We start from the raw sequence: 21,073 nt of genomic DNA on the forward strand, positions 1-21,073 counted from the left end.
GGTCCCGCGGAACAATGCCGTCTCCATGGGAACCGCATTTAAATCAATAAAACAGCTCCTCTCCGCGCCAGCAGGCTGCACTCGCTTCAAGGTTAGGTTCAGGCCGAAAGCGCGAACCCATCCTATAGTAGGCCAGTCGTGATCCAAGTTTTGAAGAAGCAACCACGGGAGAGACCCCGTCCGCCCCGTTGGGTTGTTGCAGTGAAAATGAAAGTGACCTACTTTGGCGCAGGGATAGTAGTGGTGCCTCCCGTGGGATTGTTTAATTGAGCGGAAGTTGTAGACACGGGAATATTCGACGCGCTGTTTTGCCACCTTCTAAACCCTCGAAATGAACATCTCAAAATGGCTACCGAAGCAGCACTATGAAGTAATCAAGCTGTTCGACCAGACCCGGGCCCTGGAGCGGGAGTTCCGGGTGCTCGGGAAAAAGTTCGCCACGGATATCAACCTGGACTTGCCGGATTACTATGTGAGTATGGTTCTGCTCGGAGGAACTTTCATCGCAGTTGGCCTCTGGCAGGAAGGGGGGGTATTGATTTTTCGATGCACTGGATTCTGTTTTATTGGAGGATATAATCTACACAGAAAAAAATATGTAAATTTCCATCTCATGTAAACCGTATTATGCATGTAAACTTGCTCAATGTACAAATTAAATTTAATGTAAAAGGTTAAATCTTATGTAAAAACCTGTTATGTAAATATAAAAAACATGTAATTGCTGAATCTCATGTAAATGCATGATTGTTTTCCAATTTTGCTATGTTTTCAATCATGTAAAAGACGAATTGAATGTAAAATATTCGTGATGTAAAACAAAAATCGTGTAAATTCAAATGGAAATCTAGTTTGACAGCAACAGTTTGCTTTCAATATAGATGTTTGTTTTGAACAGAGTGGAAGTGTTGTTAGTAATAATAGCTTGTTTTTGTCGATTTTGCCAAGTAAGTGACTATATTATCTAAATGCAAACAATGTTTACATTCAAAAAACATTGTCCGAACGTTTGAATAGTTTGCAGCAAAGAGAATTATCACGTCGGTTGGTAATTTCTGGGAAAAGATTATCATGTTGTTTGTTGAGCTGCTGTCTCCGCTGCGCCAGAAAAGACCTATTTCCTACTATATCCGAGGTCGAGGGCACAGCGGAGGCTGCTGGATTTAACAGTGACGCAGGTTCCGACGCTGTCTGCAGGGAATCGAGAGAACTGATTCCAGCGGAAACGGTAAGTTCTTGTTCTCAAAATTGTTTATACCTAATAATTCCACTTGAATTACCTTTTTGCTGACCCTCGTCCAGTTCCGAGTTGCTACCCAGGTGAAAACGCTCGACGCACCTCACGTAGGTTTGATTCATTTCGAGATTAGTCGAGAACGGATGAATCCGAGTGGTGATTGTAGGCAGAATCCAAACATCCTTCGGGGCCAGATCCGCCGGATGGTCGTGAACGAATTCAGGAGCAATGCATCGGGTGTTGTTTATGCAGGCAGAAAGCACTGACGGCTCCGAGATTATTAGAAGATCTGGCTGAAACGTTCTAGCAAAATCGATCAACGAATGCCCAGTGGGGGACACTACAAGAAACGAGCCGTATCAAACGTAAATACCTTCACGAGTAACCGATTTCCGTAAAGCGGTTCGAAATGGTAGGTAGACACAAAATCAAAATATTTTTTTCATGGGAGATTTAATTTATAGGAGCCTGCTGCACGCAGGAACGTGTGAGACTACTTGTCAAAAAGAAAGGGATTGGAAAAAAGACATAAGCCAAAAGGCATATAACTAAAAGGAATAACACATTTGAGTGCACTAGACCCCCATTAGTTTGAATAGTTTTTGGTTACCCGCATAGTCATGAACTATATAACTACTATATGACAAATAGTTACTCAACTATTTATCAAATGGTCTCTACTATTCATTAAATTGTAACCCAACTATATATGTACGATATATCAAACCATTAATTCCATTCCCAAAATAGTTTTGGTCGATTTTACTATATGAGAAATTAGTTGTTAGGCAGAAAACTATATGAGGTTTTCATACATATGTAAATATTTTTATAAACTTGGATTTTACGTCAAATAGTCATTGCCCAAAAAATTGACTATTCCCTATATAGTTTCTGAAAAACTACTTTACCGACACTACTTTGCCGACACTTTAAAAAAGACCGCAAAAATGAACCCTACAATTGTTGTGATAACTACTTCGGATATAATCAAATTTGATTTTTAAGTTCTATCGATAGTTGGTGAATGTTTACCGCCATTATATGTGATGTTATTTACGTTGCTGCCGAACTGCTGCCGCCTTATCCGATTGATCTATATCTGTTGGTGGTTTTTCAGTGATTTTGGTGACATGTTGTGTTAGAAGGGAGCAAGCTCGGGGGCAAGTATTTTTCGATAAGTCCAAGTAGTCCAAACAATTGACTCATTTTATAGTGAACAGTAATAATCCACCATGTAGTACACATATTTTTGGTGTATGGTAAGAACAGCATGCCTACTTTTTCTGGAATAGTGAAAGTCAATTTCATGAGCCCTCGTAACATTTTTCTTCTTTTGGGGAGTTTTCTGATAATCTGAGGAGAAGTGGGGGTGTTGAAGGTTCTCTATCATCCAGAGGAATCGACTGTGATCAATTTACTTGATAAAAGTTGAAATTTTTGTACCAATCGTTTAACATATAGTTGGATTATATAACAAACTGTAATTGTACTCCATACTGTTGAAATATTGTTTGAACTATTTGGACTTATAGAAACTTTTAATTCAAAATAGTATGGTGTATAGTAATTTTACTTCATGTAAGTTGACAAATTATTTGGATTATACAAACTTATCGAAAAAAATGTGGCCGCCATCAATTGTGTTCTACTATAGCATTTATAGTAGGTTTTTAGTTCTTACAGGTTCTGACTATAAAAATCTAAAATCTGTGGAATTTTGATATATTGTTCTCAATACAGTTGATAAATTGTTTGAACTATTTGGACTTGTACATTTTTTCGCACGTCACGTTGTCTAAACAATCCGAACTGTTTAGTGTAAGGTTATTGTACCCCAAATAGTTCAAAAATAGTTAGAATCATTAGATTTACTTCAATAAAAACGTCATCATTTGACGATCAGTTTCGTTATGGTTTTGTATAGTGCCGTAACTATATGATAATGGTTAAGTATGTGGTAACTACATCTCTTTTAGTAGTAATATAGTTTGGACTATTCCCCCGATGGTTTTTGATTATGCGGGTAGTTATTTCTGGAGCAACATTTCAAGTTTTTTTTTAAAGGTATTATAGAAAAAAATATGGATTTGAAGAGCAGCTGGAATTATTGTGTAAATTCCGAGACGACATGTAGATATTCACAAAACCTTCAAAATTTCAATACATTTTTGAAAAACAATTAACATTTTGCACACGCTTTTCCTAATTGGGCCAATGTTGAAGTGTAAACAAAGAGTCTTTTCGGCCTCAATAAGAACATCAACTGACGTGAGCAGGATAGACTGTTTGTTTACACTTCGAAATTGGGCCATTTACATTGTTTTGCTAGAATGTCCATTGGTTGAACCGACTTCCGCGAAGTGGCAAAATAAACGAAATATTCTCACCATTCAACCAAGGTATGTTCAAGCGATAATAAAAATCTATCGAGCTGTAAAAATCTGCAACATGGAGTTAAACTTTCTGTGCATTTGCTGTGAAGTTTCCCATGGCACTTCAAAAAGTTTAACTTCGTGTTGCACGCACACTTTTAATTTCTCGATTCAAATCTGGAGCAACATTTGAAAGGGGCGGTACGACATTGCTCTTACGGCCTTTCGTCCCATTTAAACGCGTGTAATGAAAGGCCGTAAGAGCAATGTCGTACCGCCCCTTTCAAATGTTGCCCCAGAAATTTAATAGTGTCCAACAACCCAGGTTCTCCTGTGCTACCAACCTAAAGAAGTGAAAGAGCCAAACACCGCTGCGGGAGCTGTCATCCTCCCGAAGTACCGTTTTTTTTCGTGCGCCAAAAGTAAACAATGTCCAGCTCGATTCACAAAATCCGCCGTACAATTCCGAAAAAGCTCATTCTCGCTATAGGTAAGCGACCAGTGGACGGTTCATCGGGCGCGAGATGTGAATTAAATAAATTTGGCCACTTTCAGGTCAAAACAGAAAAACCAAAGATTCCTGAATACAGCGACGAAGAGTATGATCGAGATTGCCAGCACCTAGGACGATGGAACCACCTCGGTGATTGCCGGTGAAATGTTGGCCGTGGCGGAGCAATTCCTGCAGCAACAGATTCATCGGACGGTTCCCATCTGGACGTACCGGGAGGCTTTGGAGGACATGACCAAGCTGCTGTAGGAGGATGCCTGCGTTCCGTTGGCCAAGGCAGGCAAGGCCAAGCTAGAGGAGGTGGTCAAAGGTGGAGTAGATTCCCGGTGAATGGACCGACGAGTCATGCTTGGTGCGTGGAGTTATTTTGAACTGTGCCGGTACGTCGAGAAGCCCCACTGAACGAGAATTGTCCGCTGAAGTACAAAGAGGGCGAAAGTCAACCAGCGAACAACATTTTTAACAACGACGCTTCCGGCCGCATCTGGATGGAATTTGCCCATTGAACCTGTTGTTGGTCTACAGATGACCTACACAAAAATCGCGGGTAAGTGATCAAACAACATTTTGCTTTGCTATTGCGTTCTCCATCAGTTAACCGGAGGCGGTTACAGGGCCATCTTCACGGCCGTCTTATACATGAGCCGGACGTTCCAATGATTTGAAGCGAAAGTTGGTATTTTCAAACCTGGGGAGGACGTGGTTGGATTATGCCGATTTAAGATAAAATAGCTAAAGATCAATTTATTAAATACAAAACAAACTTGAACGTTGAAACAAACTTGAACATTTGTTTTGAACGTTCCGTCAAAAAAAAAAAATAACTTGACAACGCCTAGTTTGCTGCGATTTGTTTGGCGGGTTTAAAAAATCTTGCATGTCAAACGGCGGGATATAAAAGTCATTGTTTTGGTTTTTGACATTAGTTTACATAAAGAATTGCAAAACATTGTACTGGTGAGTAAGGCCAGGGCTGTCGATTGCTTGTTAGTCTGCTGTTGTTTTGATTTAGAATTTCCATTCATCTTTATTTTCTGAAACGATGTTTTCTCATTCTGTTTTTTTTTTGTTGGTGATGATCTAAATCAGCGTTCGTTACTTTTTCATAATGTTATTGCTCCGTTGGATTTAGAATCAATTTGGATTCTAATTCCAGCGGAGCAAAAAATTTTTTTTGCTTTGGTAAATTTACATTATTTTTTGATGGAAATTTACACGATTTTATCATATTTTGGTTGGAAGCATTTACAATGAAAAACATGTAAATTTCCAAAAGATCTAATGTAAATATACATCGTTTATCATGATACCTTTTGGTACATGATAAATAATGTAAATTTACAGGAATATTTTTTTCTGTGATGTGACACGTCCTATCTTAAAATTATAATCAGATCGCAGCAAGTTGACGACTAAACCCAATTATTCAAATTTTTATTCGTCTCTGCCACACTCAGCAATCAAGTGGCAGTCAGTGATTTTTTTCAACCTTGTCCATTGTAGATGTGCTTAATCATTAGCTCCCCGAGAGCCAGAAATAGCTAATCTGAATCTAATGTGTCGCAAATGTTATATAATTTTGTGAAGTAATCATTGACTACCGTGTAAACAGTCATTGATTAATGATGATTTTCATAACTTTACCAAGAAAAGGAATATCGTTACCAAAAAGTATCAACACGTGCAGAGACCAATCTAACCAACATGTAGCAAGAATTCTGTGAAAGTATTGAAAGCGAAAAAAATATATGTCGTTTAACGAAAAATCATTGAAATTTTGTAACCTTTTGATGTTAGCATAACTGTAAAGATGTATAAAACAATTTGTGATACTTTTCGCTTTAAAAATTTTAAAATATGGTTTGAAATTTAGTTTTTTAAAGTGCTCAAAAGAAGTTTTGATAAAGTGCGCCGTTTTCGAGGTATAAGTTTAATTTTAACTAAAAAAACAGTTGTTTAATTTATTTTTAAAAAAGTGTCCGTGATTGGACGTTAAAAAATGAAACATCTTCAAAAAAAATTCTGATCCTCTCGATAAAATAAATCTAAAATTCAAATTCAAGACTTTTATTTAAAAATGGCCTAATATGGAGGGCCTCGTGGCGCAATGGTTAGCGGCTACGGCTGCCGATCCCTAAGTTGCTATGGGGCGCGGGTTCGATTCCCGCCTTATCCTCCTGGAGCTTTTCGTTCAATGTTTGTCCCGTTAATATTAGTATTCAGTCTGCAAAGACGGTGTGATTGTCTTTTAATATAAAATATTTTTAAATTTTGGAAATTTAAAGGGTCTCGTAATCATTATATCTATTAAAACATAAAAAAAAATCCGGAAAACATTAAAAACATTTACATATGTTTTATTTTTGTTCCATTAAAAAAATGGAATAAGGGGTTGTTTGGGTGAGACATCGTCAGCTGTGTGCTATCTTGTGACATAGACCATTTTGGTCGAAAATGAGTTAATGATAACGTTTTGCTATACTTAACAAACACTACAAGATGCTTTAACCCGATTTTGGAAACTCGCTTCCGTTTCCCGGATATCGCAATACACACTTGTGACATAGACCAATTTATCATCAAAATAATCTTGCACACTTGTGATACGTCGTACATGTTGTTGGAAAATGTGGAAAAAATTTCTTGTTTTTCACAAATTTATGTTGATACACACTTCCTAAAGGCAATGCAATCTTTTGTTTTCGAAAATATACTGATTAAGTCGGTTAAACTATTGATTTATGTCTATTTTAGTTTGTATGGGAATTCTGTGCACACTTGTGACACGTAGTACAAATTTACTTTCGAAACACACTTGTGACACATGCTTTTCAGATTTTTGTTTACATTATTTACTGTATCTTCTAATTGGTGTAACCAAATTAGTTGAAACTTGGAGCGTTTGTTAAGCGATAGTATTCGAACCGATTGCTTCAAAAAGTTTGGCTACATCATTCATAGTTTTGAAATTATTTAGGGGAAGGTGGGGCAAGACGACCATATGGGGCAAGAGGAACAATCGCTCGTACGGCCGTAATTTTTACAATTTTGATTATTTCCAGTATGAGGAATTGTTGCTAACAATGCAATTAGCTGATTCTACTACCACATAACTGCCAAAACGACGTAAACGCCACGGAGCATAAGATTTAATGAAGTTTTTTTCAAACCCTTTGTTTTCTTCTAATATTTGGAAAGTACAAAATAAGGCTTAGGGTTCGTTTTAAGGCTCATTTTATCAAAATGCAATTTTTCCTAGATCAGTAGTGTCCCTACCAATGACTTGCACCTATTTTAAAGTATGATTTAACTTTTGGTTATTTTTGTTGAGAGTTTTTAAAAAATCTTTTTCAGGTGGGGCAAGTGTACCATATGCATTTTTAGTATGGAAAAAAATACGAATTGCTGCAACAACATATTTTATTGGAAAATAAATACATAAACGTACTTAAACACTGGTAAACAATTGTTAAAAAAATTGTCCATGCAAAATATAGTGATATTATGAAAATTTCCCTTTTTTCATCAAAATAATATTTTTTTTCGTAAAAGCGATCAAATTTTAAGTAACATACTATTATTTAATCTAAAAATGAAAGAAATGTTTCAAATACATCCTAATCTGATGTATCTAAGTGATAACAGTTCAATTGTTAGCAAATTAACATGTTTTTTTCATGCATTGCTCCTCTTGCCCCAACGGGTTGTTCGTCTTGCCCCACCAGTTGAGTAGAACGTACGGAAAATCATTTTTTTTAAATCATTTTTTTGCATTAAAAAACAGGATTTTTTTAAAACTTGTTCTATCAAAGTCTCAGTCAAGACCTGGAATAAGATGATTCTAATAAATCTGACAGATTTTTTAACGTTTTTAATGGGTTATAACGAGCATTTCCTTAGCTTGTTACACTTGCCCCACTTTCCCCTACCAACAAACTTTAAAAATCGATTTTCTCGAAAAGTACCAAATGGTCGTTGTCACAAGATAGCACACAACTGACGACATAGTAAACTTCAATTTACCTTTTTTTATCAGCTGTATCTAAAGTAACGAGATCAAGAACCACAATGTTGGTACCACTGCGTGATTTTGACATTTCGGGCGTGCACCATTTGTAACGCAATCTTTGCTTAAAAATCTGGATAGGAAATTATTTTCAGAAATGGACATTCTAATCAAAACTCTCTCTAAAACACTTGAAACTGATTTTTTCAGTTAAGATCAAACTGTGGCGGCTCAAAACGGCGCACTTTATCAAAATTTCTAAGATTCCATTTTTCCCAAAAAAAAATCGTAAATTTGTGTCTGAGTCTTCTCGGTGGCTCAAAAGTTGTGAATTTTGGGTAGGGGAAATTGTTTTTTTTTTTTTTTTTTTTTTTTTTTTTTTTTTTTTTTTTTTTTTTTTTTTTTTTTTTTTTTTTTTTTTTTTTTTTTTTTTTTTTTTTTTTTTTTTTTTTTGTTAAAACAGACATTTTTTTTATTCCGTGTACCCACTTTTCCTAAATAGGCTTCATAAATAATTACAGTTTTGCCGAAGACATTGATCACAAAAATACAGATTTTTGAATCAAAAAATACGTACCATTTTTGAATAGACAAAGATTGAACCAAATAAACAAAAATACAAATGCATTAAACCGGCTGAATTGTTCTACGAAAAAGTTTACTTCTCTTGTTTTATGTTTTTCTTGTTTTTTTTTTAGTATTTTAATTTGCATTTTTCTTGTTTAGTTTATGTTTGTTTTTGGTAGTATTTGGCCTATTCTACCACCTAATATAATTACATTTTTCCTAACTAATTTTTTCACGTTTTTACAGTCACTTTTTCAATTTTTTGCATGTTTTCAACATTTTCCGCTATAGAATGGCACCATCATCATTAAAATTGTAAACAAACGCGTAGAGGCATAGTCTGGGACACTACAAAAATTACTGCATACTTCTTTTTACTTAAAATATAAGAAATGTTAGTAAAAAAAACACAGCCAAAGTTGACCCCTAAAAAAATTACATTTTTAAAAACATTGGCAAAGTCACATAAAACAAGTAAAACTTCAAACCCTAAAATTTTCCAAAATTTTAAAAGTTCTTCTTTCCAATGCTTTTTGAAGATCAAAAATTTATTGAAAAATGGATTTTTGGCGATTTTTTAAATCGAAGCCCGTCTAGAGGCGGGGTTGGGTTGTAGAGGGTTAAAAAATTAAACTTCTATAAAATTTTCTGATCCTCTCGATAAAAAAAATCTAAAATTTAAGTCCAAGACTTTTATTTTTTTTTAGTTACTGTATTGAAATTTTAGAAATATATAGGGTCTCGTAATAATTATTTCTATTGATTTTTTTTGTTTTAAAAGCATTACAAAATTTTATAAATTTTTATTTTTGTTTCATTGAAAATTGGAAATGAGAGGCTGTTTGGGTGAGACTTAGTAAACTCCAATTTACGTGTTTCTTTCCTGTGTGTGAGCAGTTCATTACAAAATCAGCCGATTTTGTGCATTTGTATTTGTTTTTTTTCTTTGGTTTCAAACTTTGAGAGGGCCTTCTCTATCACCAAAAGGGTCATTTTGTGTCATTGGTTCACCCCTGTTCACCCATACTATTTGGGCAGCTGTCCATACAAAAATGGTACGCATTTTGGAATTTTCTGATCAATGTCTTCGGCCAAGTTGTAATTATTTATAAGGAATATTCAGAAAAAATGGGTACACGAAACAAAAAAAAACAGTTTTTACAAAAAAAAAACACTATCCCTTAATTAAAACCTGAAACTTTTCAGACCGAGACCGAGGTTTGAACCAGATAAAAAAATACAAATGCATGAAGCGACTGGAGACCATGAAAACTTATTTTTTTTCTGTTAACGAATTTGTTAGAACGCCTTCTTCGTTAGAATTTTGAAAATATGACACGAATTCGAAACATCGAGAAGCAATGGAACTCCATTCAATTGAGCAATAGCAGGGAGGAAACGTAATTTTAGTAATGCCCCCCTACCTCCCTACTCAGTATCGCCAAACAACACGAACCCGAGTTCCTTCCACTACGGCCACCACGTGGTACTACACCAGTGAAGGATTTATGCTCTGTGTGACGGTGAATTTCACTCGCTCGCGTGCTACCTGCTCACGACCTAGACCATTTCCATTTCGTGTCGTGTCAATTTTCACCAAACAAAATCACGGCCGAACAGAAATTGTTTGCTTTCGTGAAGGCCTGAAGGCAGCCAACCTAGGGTGAGGGTGAGGTTCATTGAAACAGGCGAGCGCGCGAAATTCGACGATGATGATTTCGTTAAACGAAATTTTGATTAGTGGGGGTTGATCGTAATCCTGTTGTTTACGGAGGGCGCCTACGGCGCAGAATCCTGGCTTTCATTCATGCTTGGTTTTTGTACTTGTAGGAATTTGAACGGCTGCTGCAGCAGAGTCGTCAGAGTTTTGAACTGTCGGCCCACATCCAGACGCGGTTGATCCGGATGTCGGCCTCGTCGGCGGACAAGAATGTCGAGCGTAGTTTCTTCAGGATTTTGATCAACCGGAAGGCTCACCTGATCCGGCAGAGTCTGCGGAAGCGCCACTTTCAGCTGATGTTCATCTTGCACAAAATGGTTCGGTTGATGCTGGGACTCACGTACAGTTCGGAGGTGGTTATCGACGGGGCCATGCTGCTGTCCACGTTGCACAACGAAGCGGTGGCGTTGGCGTTGAGGACGACGAAGGCGCGCACCCAGGACGGAGCGCAAGTTTGTAGCAACTCGTTTCCCGGGTTGATGTATCTGCCGAAGAAGCTGGACATTGGAACAATACTGCAGGTAGGATAGTCTCTTCAAAGGTTCACAACCCCAACTCGACGATCTCACGCATCGCAGGTCGTAACGAAGCAACGGTCGGAGCAGTGCTGCGCGATGCTGATCAACTGTCTGCTGGTCACGTGCAAGGGCGCCACCACGACCGCCCTCGAGGACGACGAGTCGGACTCTTCCAGTGTGGAGATCTTGCGCACCCTGACGGCCAACTTCAACGAGGGCAACAAGCAAGTGGACCCCTCTCTTGAGGAGTTGAACACACGTCGGAAAGCGAGCATCAATCTGATCGCCAGCGGTGAAATTCACATGGGCCAACTGCCACCTCCAACGGACAAGCACGTCACGATCAGTCCGATCGTGAAGCCAGAATCCCGGGAACCGGACGAGTCGGAGCATAACGTGAACTCGCGATCAACGGCTTGCGCGCTGGGCATCGCAATCTAACAAGAACCCTTCTTTGCAGGATCCTGCCATAAACTTTTTCGACGAAATGGCCGCCGAAGCCGCTGCGTACAACTCGATCAACTACCTGGTCAACGAGCCGGAAGGGATCGACCTGCTGGAGAACTTGATCGCCGACGAGGAGATCTTCATCGCAAACATCCTGATGAAGGTGGTCAAACTGTGCCCGTCCGCGTTCGACAAGACCCTGGACAAGTCCGAACTCATCAAGTGGGTTAACCGGGGCACGCGTGGCCTCTGGACGCAGGTCGGCGGCACCCTCGAGCACGTGGTCCTCTGGTGGAGCAGTTCACCGTTGGCTTGCCGGCCGGCCGCTTGCGCCAAATACCTGCGCGACTGGCTTCTGCTGATAACCCCGGACGAGGCTCCCGAACCGATACTGTCCATGCTGAAGGGTCTCGCCGAAACGCTGACGGTCCACGTGACCAGCACGATCTGGGATCGACAGTTCCGGCTGGCGGTCGTCGCGTCCAGCCTCCCCGTCGACTATCCCTTCGAAGAGTCGGAGTTTTACAGTGCCAACATGACGGTAAGCTATCCCTGACCCCATGTCCGCTTGCGTCGTGTCCTATTCCGGATTCCGCCAACCGGTTCCAGCACAATTCAACCACACTCACACTTCCACGCCGAACGTTCACTCTCAACTGTCCACACCGTAAACATAAACACGCGCCACTTTTCATTCGCTGTCAAAATCAAGTACACGCTCAATATATTTATCGAGATATTTTTATTATTTTTATTATTTTGAAAGACAACCCCCCTACACTCTCCCCTCGTTACAGGTCGAGGGAACCGTTTGCGGCAAGGTTTGGAGCGAGCTCCTGTACCAGTTGGCGCAAATCTCCAACACCTGCGACGTAGGAACAATCCCGAACGAACTGCCACTGGTCGAGCAGATTCCGGTGCTTCACCGGCTCGACCACTCGATCCATTCGATGCGAATCTGGGCCTCGAACCGGGCCCGCTCGCTGTGCACCGACTGGAACATGATGATGTTCTTCAAGGTGGTCCACAACGACATCGGGCTCTGTTTGGAGCAGCTGCAGTACCTGCGCGTCCCGGAGCTGGTTCCGCCGAGCGCGCTCGAGGTCCAAGTGCAGGTTTGTGTCGCTCTGCGCGAGAAGCTAGTGTCCGAGATCAAAGAGAACATTCGCAAGCTGAAGCAAGCCAGCGCCGAATGCATCGACGTGCTAGCGGCGGTCTGCAGAACGACCAGCCTCGCCTCGTTGACTCTGTGCTTTCCACCGTTGCGCCACTGGCAGACGGAACTGCTGCAGGACGCGGCCAACGACTACGTCGCGTACTTCTTCAACCAGGTCTACCTGCCCGTCATTCAGGCCACCCGCGATCTGGACATTCTCAAGCTCACGCTCAAGATCATCTGCGAGGCCTGGCTCGACCACATCTACATGAAGAAGACTAAGTTCAGCAGCACCGGCGCGCTCAACCTGCTCAAGGACTTTGACGGCGTGGCCGACTGGATCTACAGCATCAAAGTCCTCGACAAGAACTTCAAGGAAATGCTCTCGAAGCACGAGGTGCTGCGGATGTGCGAGGGCGTCGGCAAGCTGCTGCTGCGAAAACCAGACGAAACCATATCGATTCTGCCGAGCCCGAAGACCGGCCGCCGGGGAGAGGAAGGTAAGCGCGTAGCTCCCAGAGCAGGTCTGTGGAAATTTGAACATCAAATATTTAATTGCGTTACTTCCTTACAAATCTTCATACTTCAATCTTTTAGTACCTTGGAGTGGTTTTGCCTTCCTCACCACAATGAGGAAAGGCTATAAAATCATTCGGAAATTGAAGTTCGTCATATGACCTCGTAGACCCACCTTCACGTATACATATCGACTTAGAATCAAATTCTGAGCAAATGTCTGTCTGTGTGCTGATCAAAAAATTGTCACTCGATTATCTCGGCACTGGCTGAACCGATTTTATCCGTTTTGGGCTCATTCGATCCGTCTTGGGGTCCCATAAGTCGCTATAGAAAATGATGAAGTTTAGTTAAGTACTTTAAAAGTTATGCTTAAAAAACGATTTCGACTTGAGTCCGGAAGATTGTAAAAAGGGTGTAAGGGTGTTTTGTAAGAAAACCCTTCATGTTATATATTTTTAGAAACAAATTTGAAAGACCTTTCCAACGCGGCCAAAACATTGAAGATCTGACAACTGCATCAAAAGTTATGAGCACTTAAGTGATATTTAGATAGATATTTTGATATTTTGATAACAACGTTGCCCGGAACTATCATGCAATCTGTCGTTGGGTAGGTAATCAAAAGACCTTTTCAACGCGTCCAAAACATTGAAAATTTGACAATCCTATCAAAAGTTATAAGCACTTAAGTGTTTTTTATACACTTTTCGGAGGCCGGATCTCAGATATTTTGATGAAAACGTTATCCAGATATATCATGCGACCTATCTTTGGATAGGTAATTAAAAGACCTTTCCAGCGAGCATGGATTGAATTGGACATTTGACTACCCTATCATAAGTTGTAAGCACATAAGTGCCCTGAAATATGAAGATCTGACTACCCAATCTGATGGTATGACAAAAGAGTCAAGTTTATAGAACACTGAAAGGTCCGCCCTTTGCTGTCTATTTTGGATAACATTACCCTTTAAATGTGAGGAAGGCACCAACCACCTAAGGGTGGATTAAGTAACGTTTTTCTGATGGATTTGGTGTATTCGGTGAGGTTGATGGTATTTTTGTTAATTAAACCGATTTTGAAATTTTGCTTCCGTTTGCCGGATTTTGCATACATAATTAGTACATCACCATATAAATTGAAAAAAAAATATTTCTTGGGTCTCTTTCTTTTTGTTTATTTTTCGTATTTCTTATTTCTTAAAAAAAATATTTTTTCCCTTCCTTGCAATTTTTAGTAATTTTTATTTTTAGATTTATTTTATTTGCTGTTTTTTATTATCTGAATTTTTTCTTTGTTTTTTTTTAAGCTTATTTTAAATTATCTATTACGATTTTTTATGTTTGATTTTACAAAACTTGTTTTTTTTTGTAACTTTTCTACGATTTTTTGGGATCTTTTTTTTATTTTTTGAAACTTTTGAATTTTTAATGCATTTATTTCATTTTTTATGTTTATTTTATTTTCTTGCTATCGTCAGATTACGACTTACCATCAGTGATGTCAACCATCGCGACGCTCATTTTTGGTTCGCGGCACATTTTTTGTTTGTAGTGCTTTTCAGTTACGGAATTTGACAAAGTTGTGTATGAAGGACTTGTAGAACACACCAAATCGTACAACTTTGCTGAACATAGTATTGACTTTTGATGAATACAAAAAAAGTTACAACCAAATATGCGTTAGGCAAACGAAAGCATCGCGAACCATTGGTCCTGCGGTCTGAAATCTTCTTGTAACTTTTTGCGTATGAATTTTACTGCTATACAATGTTCTGAAGAAATGTCGCTTTCCGAAACTGTAAAGCATTACAAACAAAAAATGTGCCGCGAACCAAAAATGAGCGTCGCGATGGTTGACATCACTGCTTACCATCTAGAAAATCTCGACCGGAATAAAAAAAAATCTGATTCATTTTTATTTTATTTTTTATTTATTGCGTTATTATTTAATTTTATTTTTTTTTATTTCTTTGTTTTCATACATTTGATTTTTTTCGTAAAATTTTCTAAATTTCGCTATTTTTTTGCTTTTGTATTTATTTTTTACTTTTGTACTGTAACTATTGCATGTATATTATTTGTGTTGATTGATCTATTTATTTTTTATTTTTGAATTTTTGCTATCGTTATATTACGACTTAACATCTAAAAAATTCCGATTGGTGTAAAAAAATCGTTTATTGCGTTATTATTTAATTTAGAACTTGTTTTTTTTTGCATTTCTTTGTTTTTATGCATTTGATTTTTTAATTTGTGATTATTTTTAAATTTCATTATATTTTAATTTTTTTAAACTTTAGTACAGTCATCCCACATATTCGGAACGGTTTACAGATCGACCAATGTTCAAAAAGTCATAGAAAATCGATAATCGAACATAATGATTACCTTTTACCTCAATTTGAAAGCTTTTGTTGTGATCTTCCGATTGATGTATAGACCGACGGCAATTTTTCATGTTTTATATCAATTTTTTTGAATAAAAACATTGACCCTTGAAAGCCACAAAATCGGAACAATTTTTTCTTACGGATGTAAAAAAAACTTTGGTTCTTTCCAGGAGAACATATTTTTTTACAACTGCTTCAACTGCCTTACTATTAAATTGTTTAGTTTTTTTTAGTTCGTTGTTTTCTGAATTTTTGCATTTTTGTATATTAGGATTTTTTATGTTGAGTATAAGAATATTTTAATTTGTTAAATTTTCTAAATTCTATGATTTTTTGAAGTTTAACATTTTTTAAATGTTTTTATTTTTTAATAATATTATGCTTAATTTTGTAGAATTTAGATTTTTATAATTTTCTGAGCTTATGTCACTTTTTTATTTATTTTAATTTTATATTTTTAATGCCATAGGCCATTGCAAATATTTTTCGAAGTTTATGTCCCCCCCCCCCCACCCTTCAGAATTGGTCTGAAAAATCAGGGTTCATGAAAATAGAACTCTAATCTACTGAAAACAATTTAAAATGCATTTTTCTGCATTGATAATCATAATTAGCATGTTTGGGCTTGTTTAAAAGTGTTTTGAATTTTTATTAAATTATTTTTCGCAAAAAAATGAAAATCTCGTCAATACTTAGATATTTTGAAAACTAATAATGGCAAATCAACTGCACAGGTGTATAATGCATTTTAAAACACTTTATTCTAGAGGTGGGCAAAAAAAGAGCGAGCCGCTCAAAGAGCCGGTTCACTGAAAAGAGCGAACGAACCGTGGCACACAAAAAAAGAACCGCGGTTCTTTTTTAAACTTCAGTCTTTTGAAAGAACCGGCTCAAGATGGCATGATTTTTGTTATAAATATAATTTATTGAATTTCAAAAAAAATTAGTATTAAATTTGTTTTTGAGAATTGAAAATGCAATTTCAAATATTTCAATGCTTATAAAAATTAATCCCAAAAGTAAATGATTTTTTAAACAACATGAAAAAAACTTTTCACTTTACAACTGATTGTACATTAAAGTATTACCGGAATACAAATTTGAGCATTTCAAATTGCATAATTTGTAAAATATTACCAAAAATCTACTGAATAGTTTAGAGATTTTGGAAAAAAAATCCTTTTGTCCGATTAAACCTTAGCGTTTATATATTTTATCGATTAAATCAGAATGTAGAAAAGAGTTCACAGAATGTTTTTTTCCCAATAAAATATTAGCATTAGTTCAATTTTTGTTGAAATAAACGCAATTTTAAAATTAATAGCAATTTTTCCAACATCCTAGATTTAAGTTTGGATGCCATTCAATTACTCGAATGTTTAGGTTCGAGTAGAAATCTTGACATAGAGACCGCCAAGACCTATGGTTTTCAAGGGCATCTTCTCGTTTTCAGTTTTAATTTTTTTATCAAATAATTTGTAAAAGTCCAATGTGAAATAACTTATAAAATCACACGATTCTAAAAAAAACCTTTTCATCCAGATTTGGAAAAAAGCGAAAGAGCCGTTCAAAAGAGCGGCTCTTTTTAATGAGCGAACGAAAATGAGCGGCTCCTAAAAAAGAGTGGTTTTGCCCACCTCTACTTTATTCATTAAAAGGTTGAAACCATGGTTCGTAATTTAAATTTTTATACTTTTTTTGTTTTTTTTTTAATTTTGAAGGTTTTTAGATTTTTTTCATGAATATTTTTTTTGTCATTTAAATGTTTAATGTTGGTATTGTTTTATTTCCTTATTTTTTTTTATTTATCTGCATTTTTGTATTTATTTGTATTTTTTCATATTAAGTTTTTTCTTTAATAATTTTAAAATTAATTTTAAATAATAATTTTTATTTTCATTTATTTTTAATTTTTTAATATCTAGATTTTTTTATTTTCAGAATTGTTGAGATTTTTGATTATTTTGATTTGAGCTTTGTATTTTTTATTTATTTTTCAAATGCTTTTATTCGTTTTTTTTTATATTTGTTTTGTATTTTTTCAATTAAGTTTAATTTTTACATTTTTGCCATAATATGAGTCATAAAAGCCACTTTGAACGCAGGACACAATCCCCTCGTTCCCCTCGATCTCTATGATAAACGTTTCAAAAATGTCAGGCGTCAATTCTCGTAAGGTCAAACCTATGCTGAGGGAAATGCTGCGGCAATTCTTCCCGTTTTCAAAAAATGCCAAGAAGCAAGAAGATTGACATTTAAACTAACAGCTACAACAATTATCTCCAAATCTAAATACAAATTTATCAAACCGAATGCCAAATTTAATTAAAATTAAATTAAAAAAAAATGTTGCTAATAATAAGCACCTTCAAACTGGGGTGCTTATTATAAGCACCCAAAATAATGGGTTCTGGTGACAACTAAAGCACTGCACCTTTGATATTTCGCAAAACATGGTGCCTATGTTCGTTCTCTGAATATGACTCACCATCCAAAAAATCTCGATTGATGTAAAAAAAAATCGGCTTGTTTTTGATAAAAACAATGTTTGCATTAGAAAAAGCCACCAAATCGATCAGAAAAATTCGTTCTTAAGATACTGATTCTTGAATATATTGGAGGGATTTTAGTTTTTTTATGAACAGCTGCTTAAATTGTATGAAGAGAGCGGCCGTGGCTGACTGGTTACGGTGTTCGCTTTGTAAGCGAATGGTTCTGGGTTCGATGCCCATCTGCTCCCAACGAGAAAGTTTAAGAACACAGAAATTTGAAATGATGAATATGAACGAAAAATTAAAGTCGCTCGCGGCGGGGTTCGATCCTCCGTCCTTTGGATTGGTAAGCAAAAATGCTAACCACTAGGCCATGACGACTTGGTGAGCGTGGACTGGAATTAGGAATACTGTTACAGAGAGCGAGTTGTGGCGCTATAACCACGGCAAATAGTGTCCAGGACATTCGTGGAAATACAATGTCCCATCCCAGAGGGTCCCGGAGTACCAAACCTTCTTAGCATGGTGCTCCCAACGAATACAACCAAAATCTCGGAGCGTATGGTGGTGTGTCCCCACGCTTCTTCCTCCCCTGTCGATTCAGAATTGTGTTGTTGTTCGAACACTCAGTGCTCAAACTCAACCCAATTACGAGTCATCTCTGCGATACGGCTTTACGCAGTAGGCCTGGCCGCTTTAACGCTTGTGATGTTTCAATGCATTCTAATGCAATGGCGCACTACAAATGTTAATAAATGACAAGAAGAGTGCTAGGCGTCATCTAACCTAAGGCACTCTCCAGGATCCCTTCGAAAGATTGGCTGCGCTAGGGTCTGATTAGATTAGATTAGATTAGAACAGCTGCTTAAATTGTATGAAGATTTGTATGCACGTATAATTGTCTCTTTGGTCAAACCGAGGGTCAAACAAAAAGTACTCTCACAGCTTCAGTCAAATCCAAACCACTAGAAAGTCGAACAAATTGCTGCTTCATATAAAACGCTAAAAAACCGTCTTTCTTTTTTTATTTTTTCCAAGAACCACCCGCCACCGAGGACGACAAAGCGCCCCTGCCGCCGGAGATGTTCGTGCCGAACCAGAAGCGCTGGCTGGAGCTGCGCGCCCGGGACAAGAAGGTCATCATGGGGCTGAACTGTACCTGTCTGTGTGCCGGAATGGACGTTTACTAGGACGCTGCTTGTTCATCTCCAAATGAATATTTCAAAATTTTTCGATCTTTTCATTCCGAGTTAGCTCGTTACAGATTGTTCGAATAAAGTTCTGTATCAAATTAAAATCCTTATTTTATTTATATTGTCACTCTTTAAAAGTTTGATGATTCATCGTTTCACGTTACAACTGTACCGCCAACTTTTGTTTAACCGGGACCAGCTTCTTCCGCTCCTCTCCGGCCGGTCCAAAATTGTAAAGCACGTACGCCACGCAGCAGTTGGTGCCAGATTGGCCGCCAACCATCAAAGGATCCGCAGCATTGCTGCAGGCGAAGCGCAACCCGCTCTCCGGCTGCTCCGATTCAAAGTTCTTCCGACAGAACAGCGACGTTATGCCGTGGTGCATCTGCACCTTGATCGTGCACGTTACGCCCGCATCGATGGGCTGCTTCTGGAACAGGACTTCCTCAACGTAAAGGTCCTCTCGCGCGGTTACGGTGCGCTTCTCATTGGTCGGAAACATGCCCGTCCTTTCGACCGAAATGTCCATGGTGACGGTTTGCTCAAACTGTTTGCATTTGATGTAGATTCCGACGCCGTAGATCGAGCACGGCTTGTCGGTGTCAATTTTCAGGATGAACGTCTTCTGGGTTGGTGAGCTATTGGTTGGAGCGGCCGGCATAATGGGCGAACTTCCAAATAATGGTCTTTCGATTATATTTGAGGGTGCTGACACTACGCCAAATGGTGATCTTGCGGTTTCATAACTAAAGGGTGGTGGAGGTAGCTGAGCCGGCTTGAGAAACCCGTTGCTAGTCACGTAGTGGCCAGCCGCAAAGTTGTGGATCTTCTTGCACACCACACCGCGGCCCTTTTGCTCGCGAACCATGGCCACAATTTTGGTCCCGTCCTCCTGTTCATCCTCGTTGACCTGTAGCCACCGTTCGATGGCGCTCAGCAGCTGATCCGTCTGGCAATTCATGGCCTTTCGGGAGGCAATCAACCGAACCGATTCCCGGGCCAGCGTCAGAAACGACTCGTGGGCAAAAATCCTAATCGGATTGTCGCAAACAATATCCAGGCAAATCCGGTTGATCCCTTCCAGCTCGTAGCGCCGGTTACTGTCGAACACGCCGAGCACATTGTCCTCCGTTACGTTCTGCTGTACGAAGCTTTCGCAGAGCTGGTTCAGCTTCGTCAGCAGATACTTCTTCGATCCGTACGAAATGTCCACGACGTTGTCCGCCGTAACGGTGACCCGCTCGCAGTACATGTACCGCAGCAGCTCCTTGAACGTGCCCGGCTCGATGTCCACGATCGGAATCTCGTGCTCCCGTACGTTCTCCCGGGACTCCTTGAACATTCCGGAAAACTGCGCCCGAAACACTTCGCTCGCCTCCGAGAGGATGGCCTTGTGGCCGAATATGACCTCACCGGGTTCGCCGACCCGGAAGGCCACGTCCGCGAACTTTTCGTTGTTGACCAGCCGCTCCAGTCGGCCCGCCAAGGATGAATCCGTAGCAAGTGGCGTTGAAGACGATTTGCCGGTCATTTCGTCGCATATAAACAAATAAGCTCAACAAAACAAACACTATAAATTAACAAAAATCGGCTTTGCAAAGGAATTAAATCAGTACAAGCTTTTAAACATTGAAATAAAACCAAAGTTTCAATCAAAATGGGTAATTTAAAATGACTCAGAGCATTCGAATAAAGCTTATCAGCATTTTTTTTGCAAAGTCAACATCAACAGAAACATAAAATCGCGCCTTCGTTGGAGATTTCGAGCCAAACATTTCATTAGGGCACAAAACCAAAAACGACGATTCGAGAAAATCGAGTTTGAAATTTTGGTCACTTATTTTAAATCCTATTTAAAATCTGCAATAAATTATATAGATTTTTGAGCAGCGATTGATAACAAAGAACGGTTATTACAACTCTGTATACTTGTCGATAGT

At 38.5% G+C, this 21,073-nt stretch overlaps 1 protein-coding gene across 1 annotated transcript; it reads left to right on the plus strand.

The window, feature by feature from the left end:
• Positions 1–118: 118 nt before the first annotated feature.
• LOC120419090 (uncharacterized) lies at positions 119–19,237 on the plus strand. The gene is made up of 6 exons (XM_039581682.2): positions 119–472; positions 10,527–10,937; positions 10,995–11,330; positions 11,395–11,922; positions 12,179–13,037; positions 18,979–19,237. The coding sequence occupies exons 1-6, from the start codon at positions 332–334 to the stop codon at positions 19,128–19,130; spliced, it is 2,427 nt and encodes an 808-aa protein (XP_039437616.1). The 5' UTR covers positions 119–331; the 3' UTR covers positions 19,131–19,237.
• Positions 19,238–21,073: the final 1,836 nt, after the last annotated feature.

Source organism: Culex pipiens, chromosome 3, assembly GCF_016801865.2.
Source record: "Culex pipiens pallens isolate TS chromosome 3, TS_CPP_V2, whole genome shotgun sequence".
Taxonomy (NCBI): Eukaryota; Metazoa; Arthropoda; class Insecta; order Diptera; family Culicidae; genus Culex; species Culex pipiens.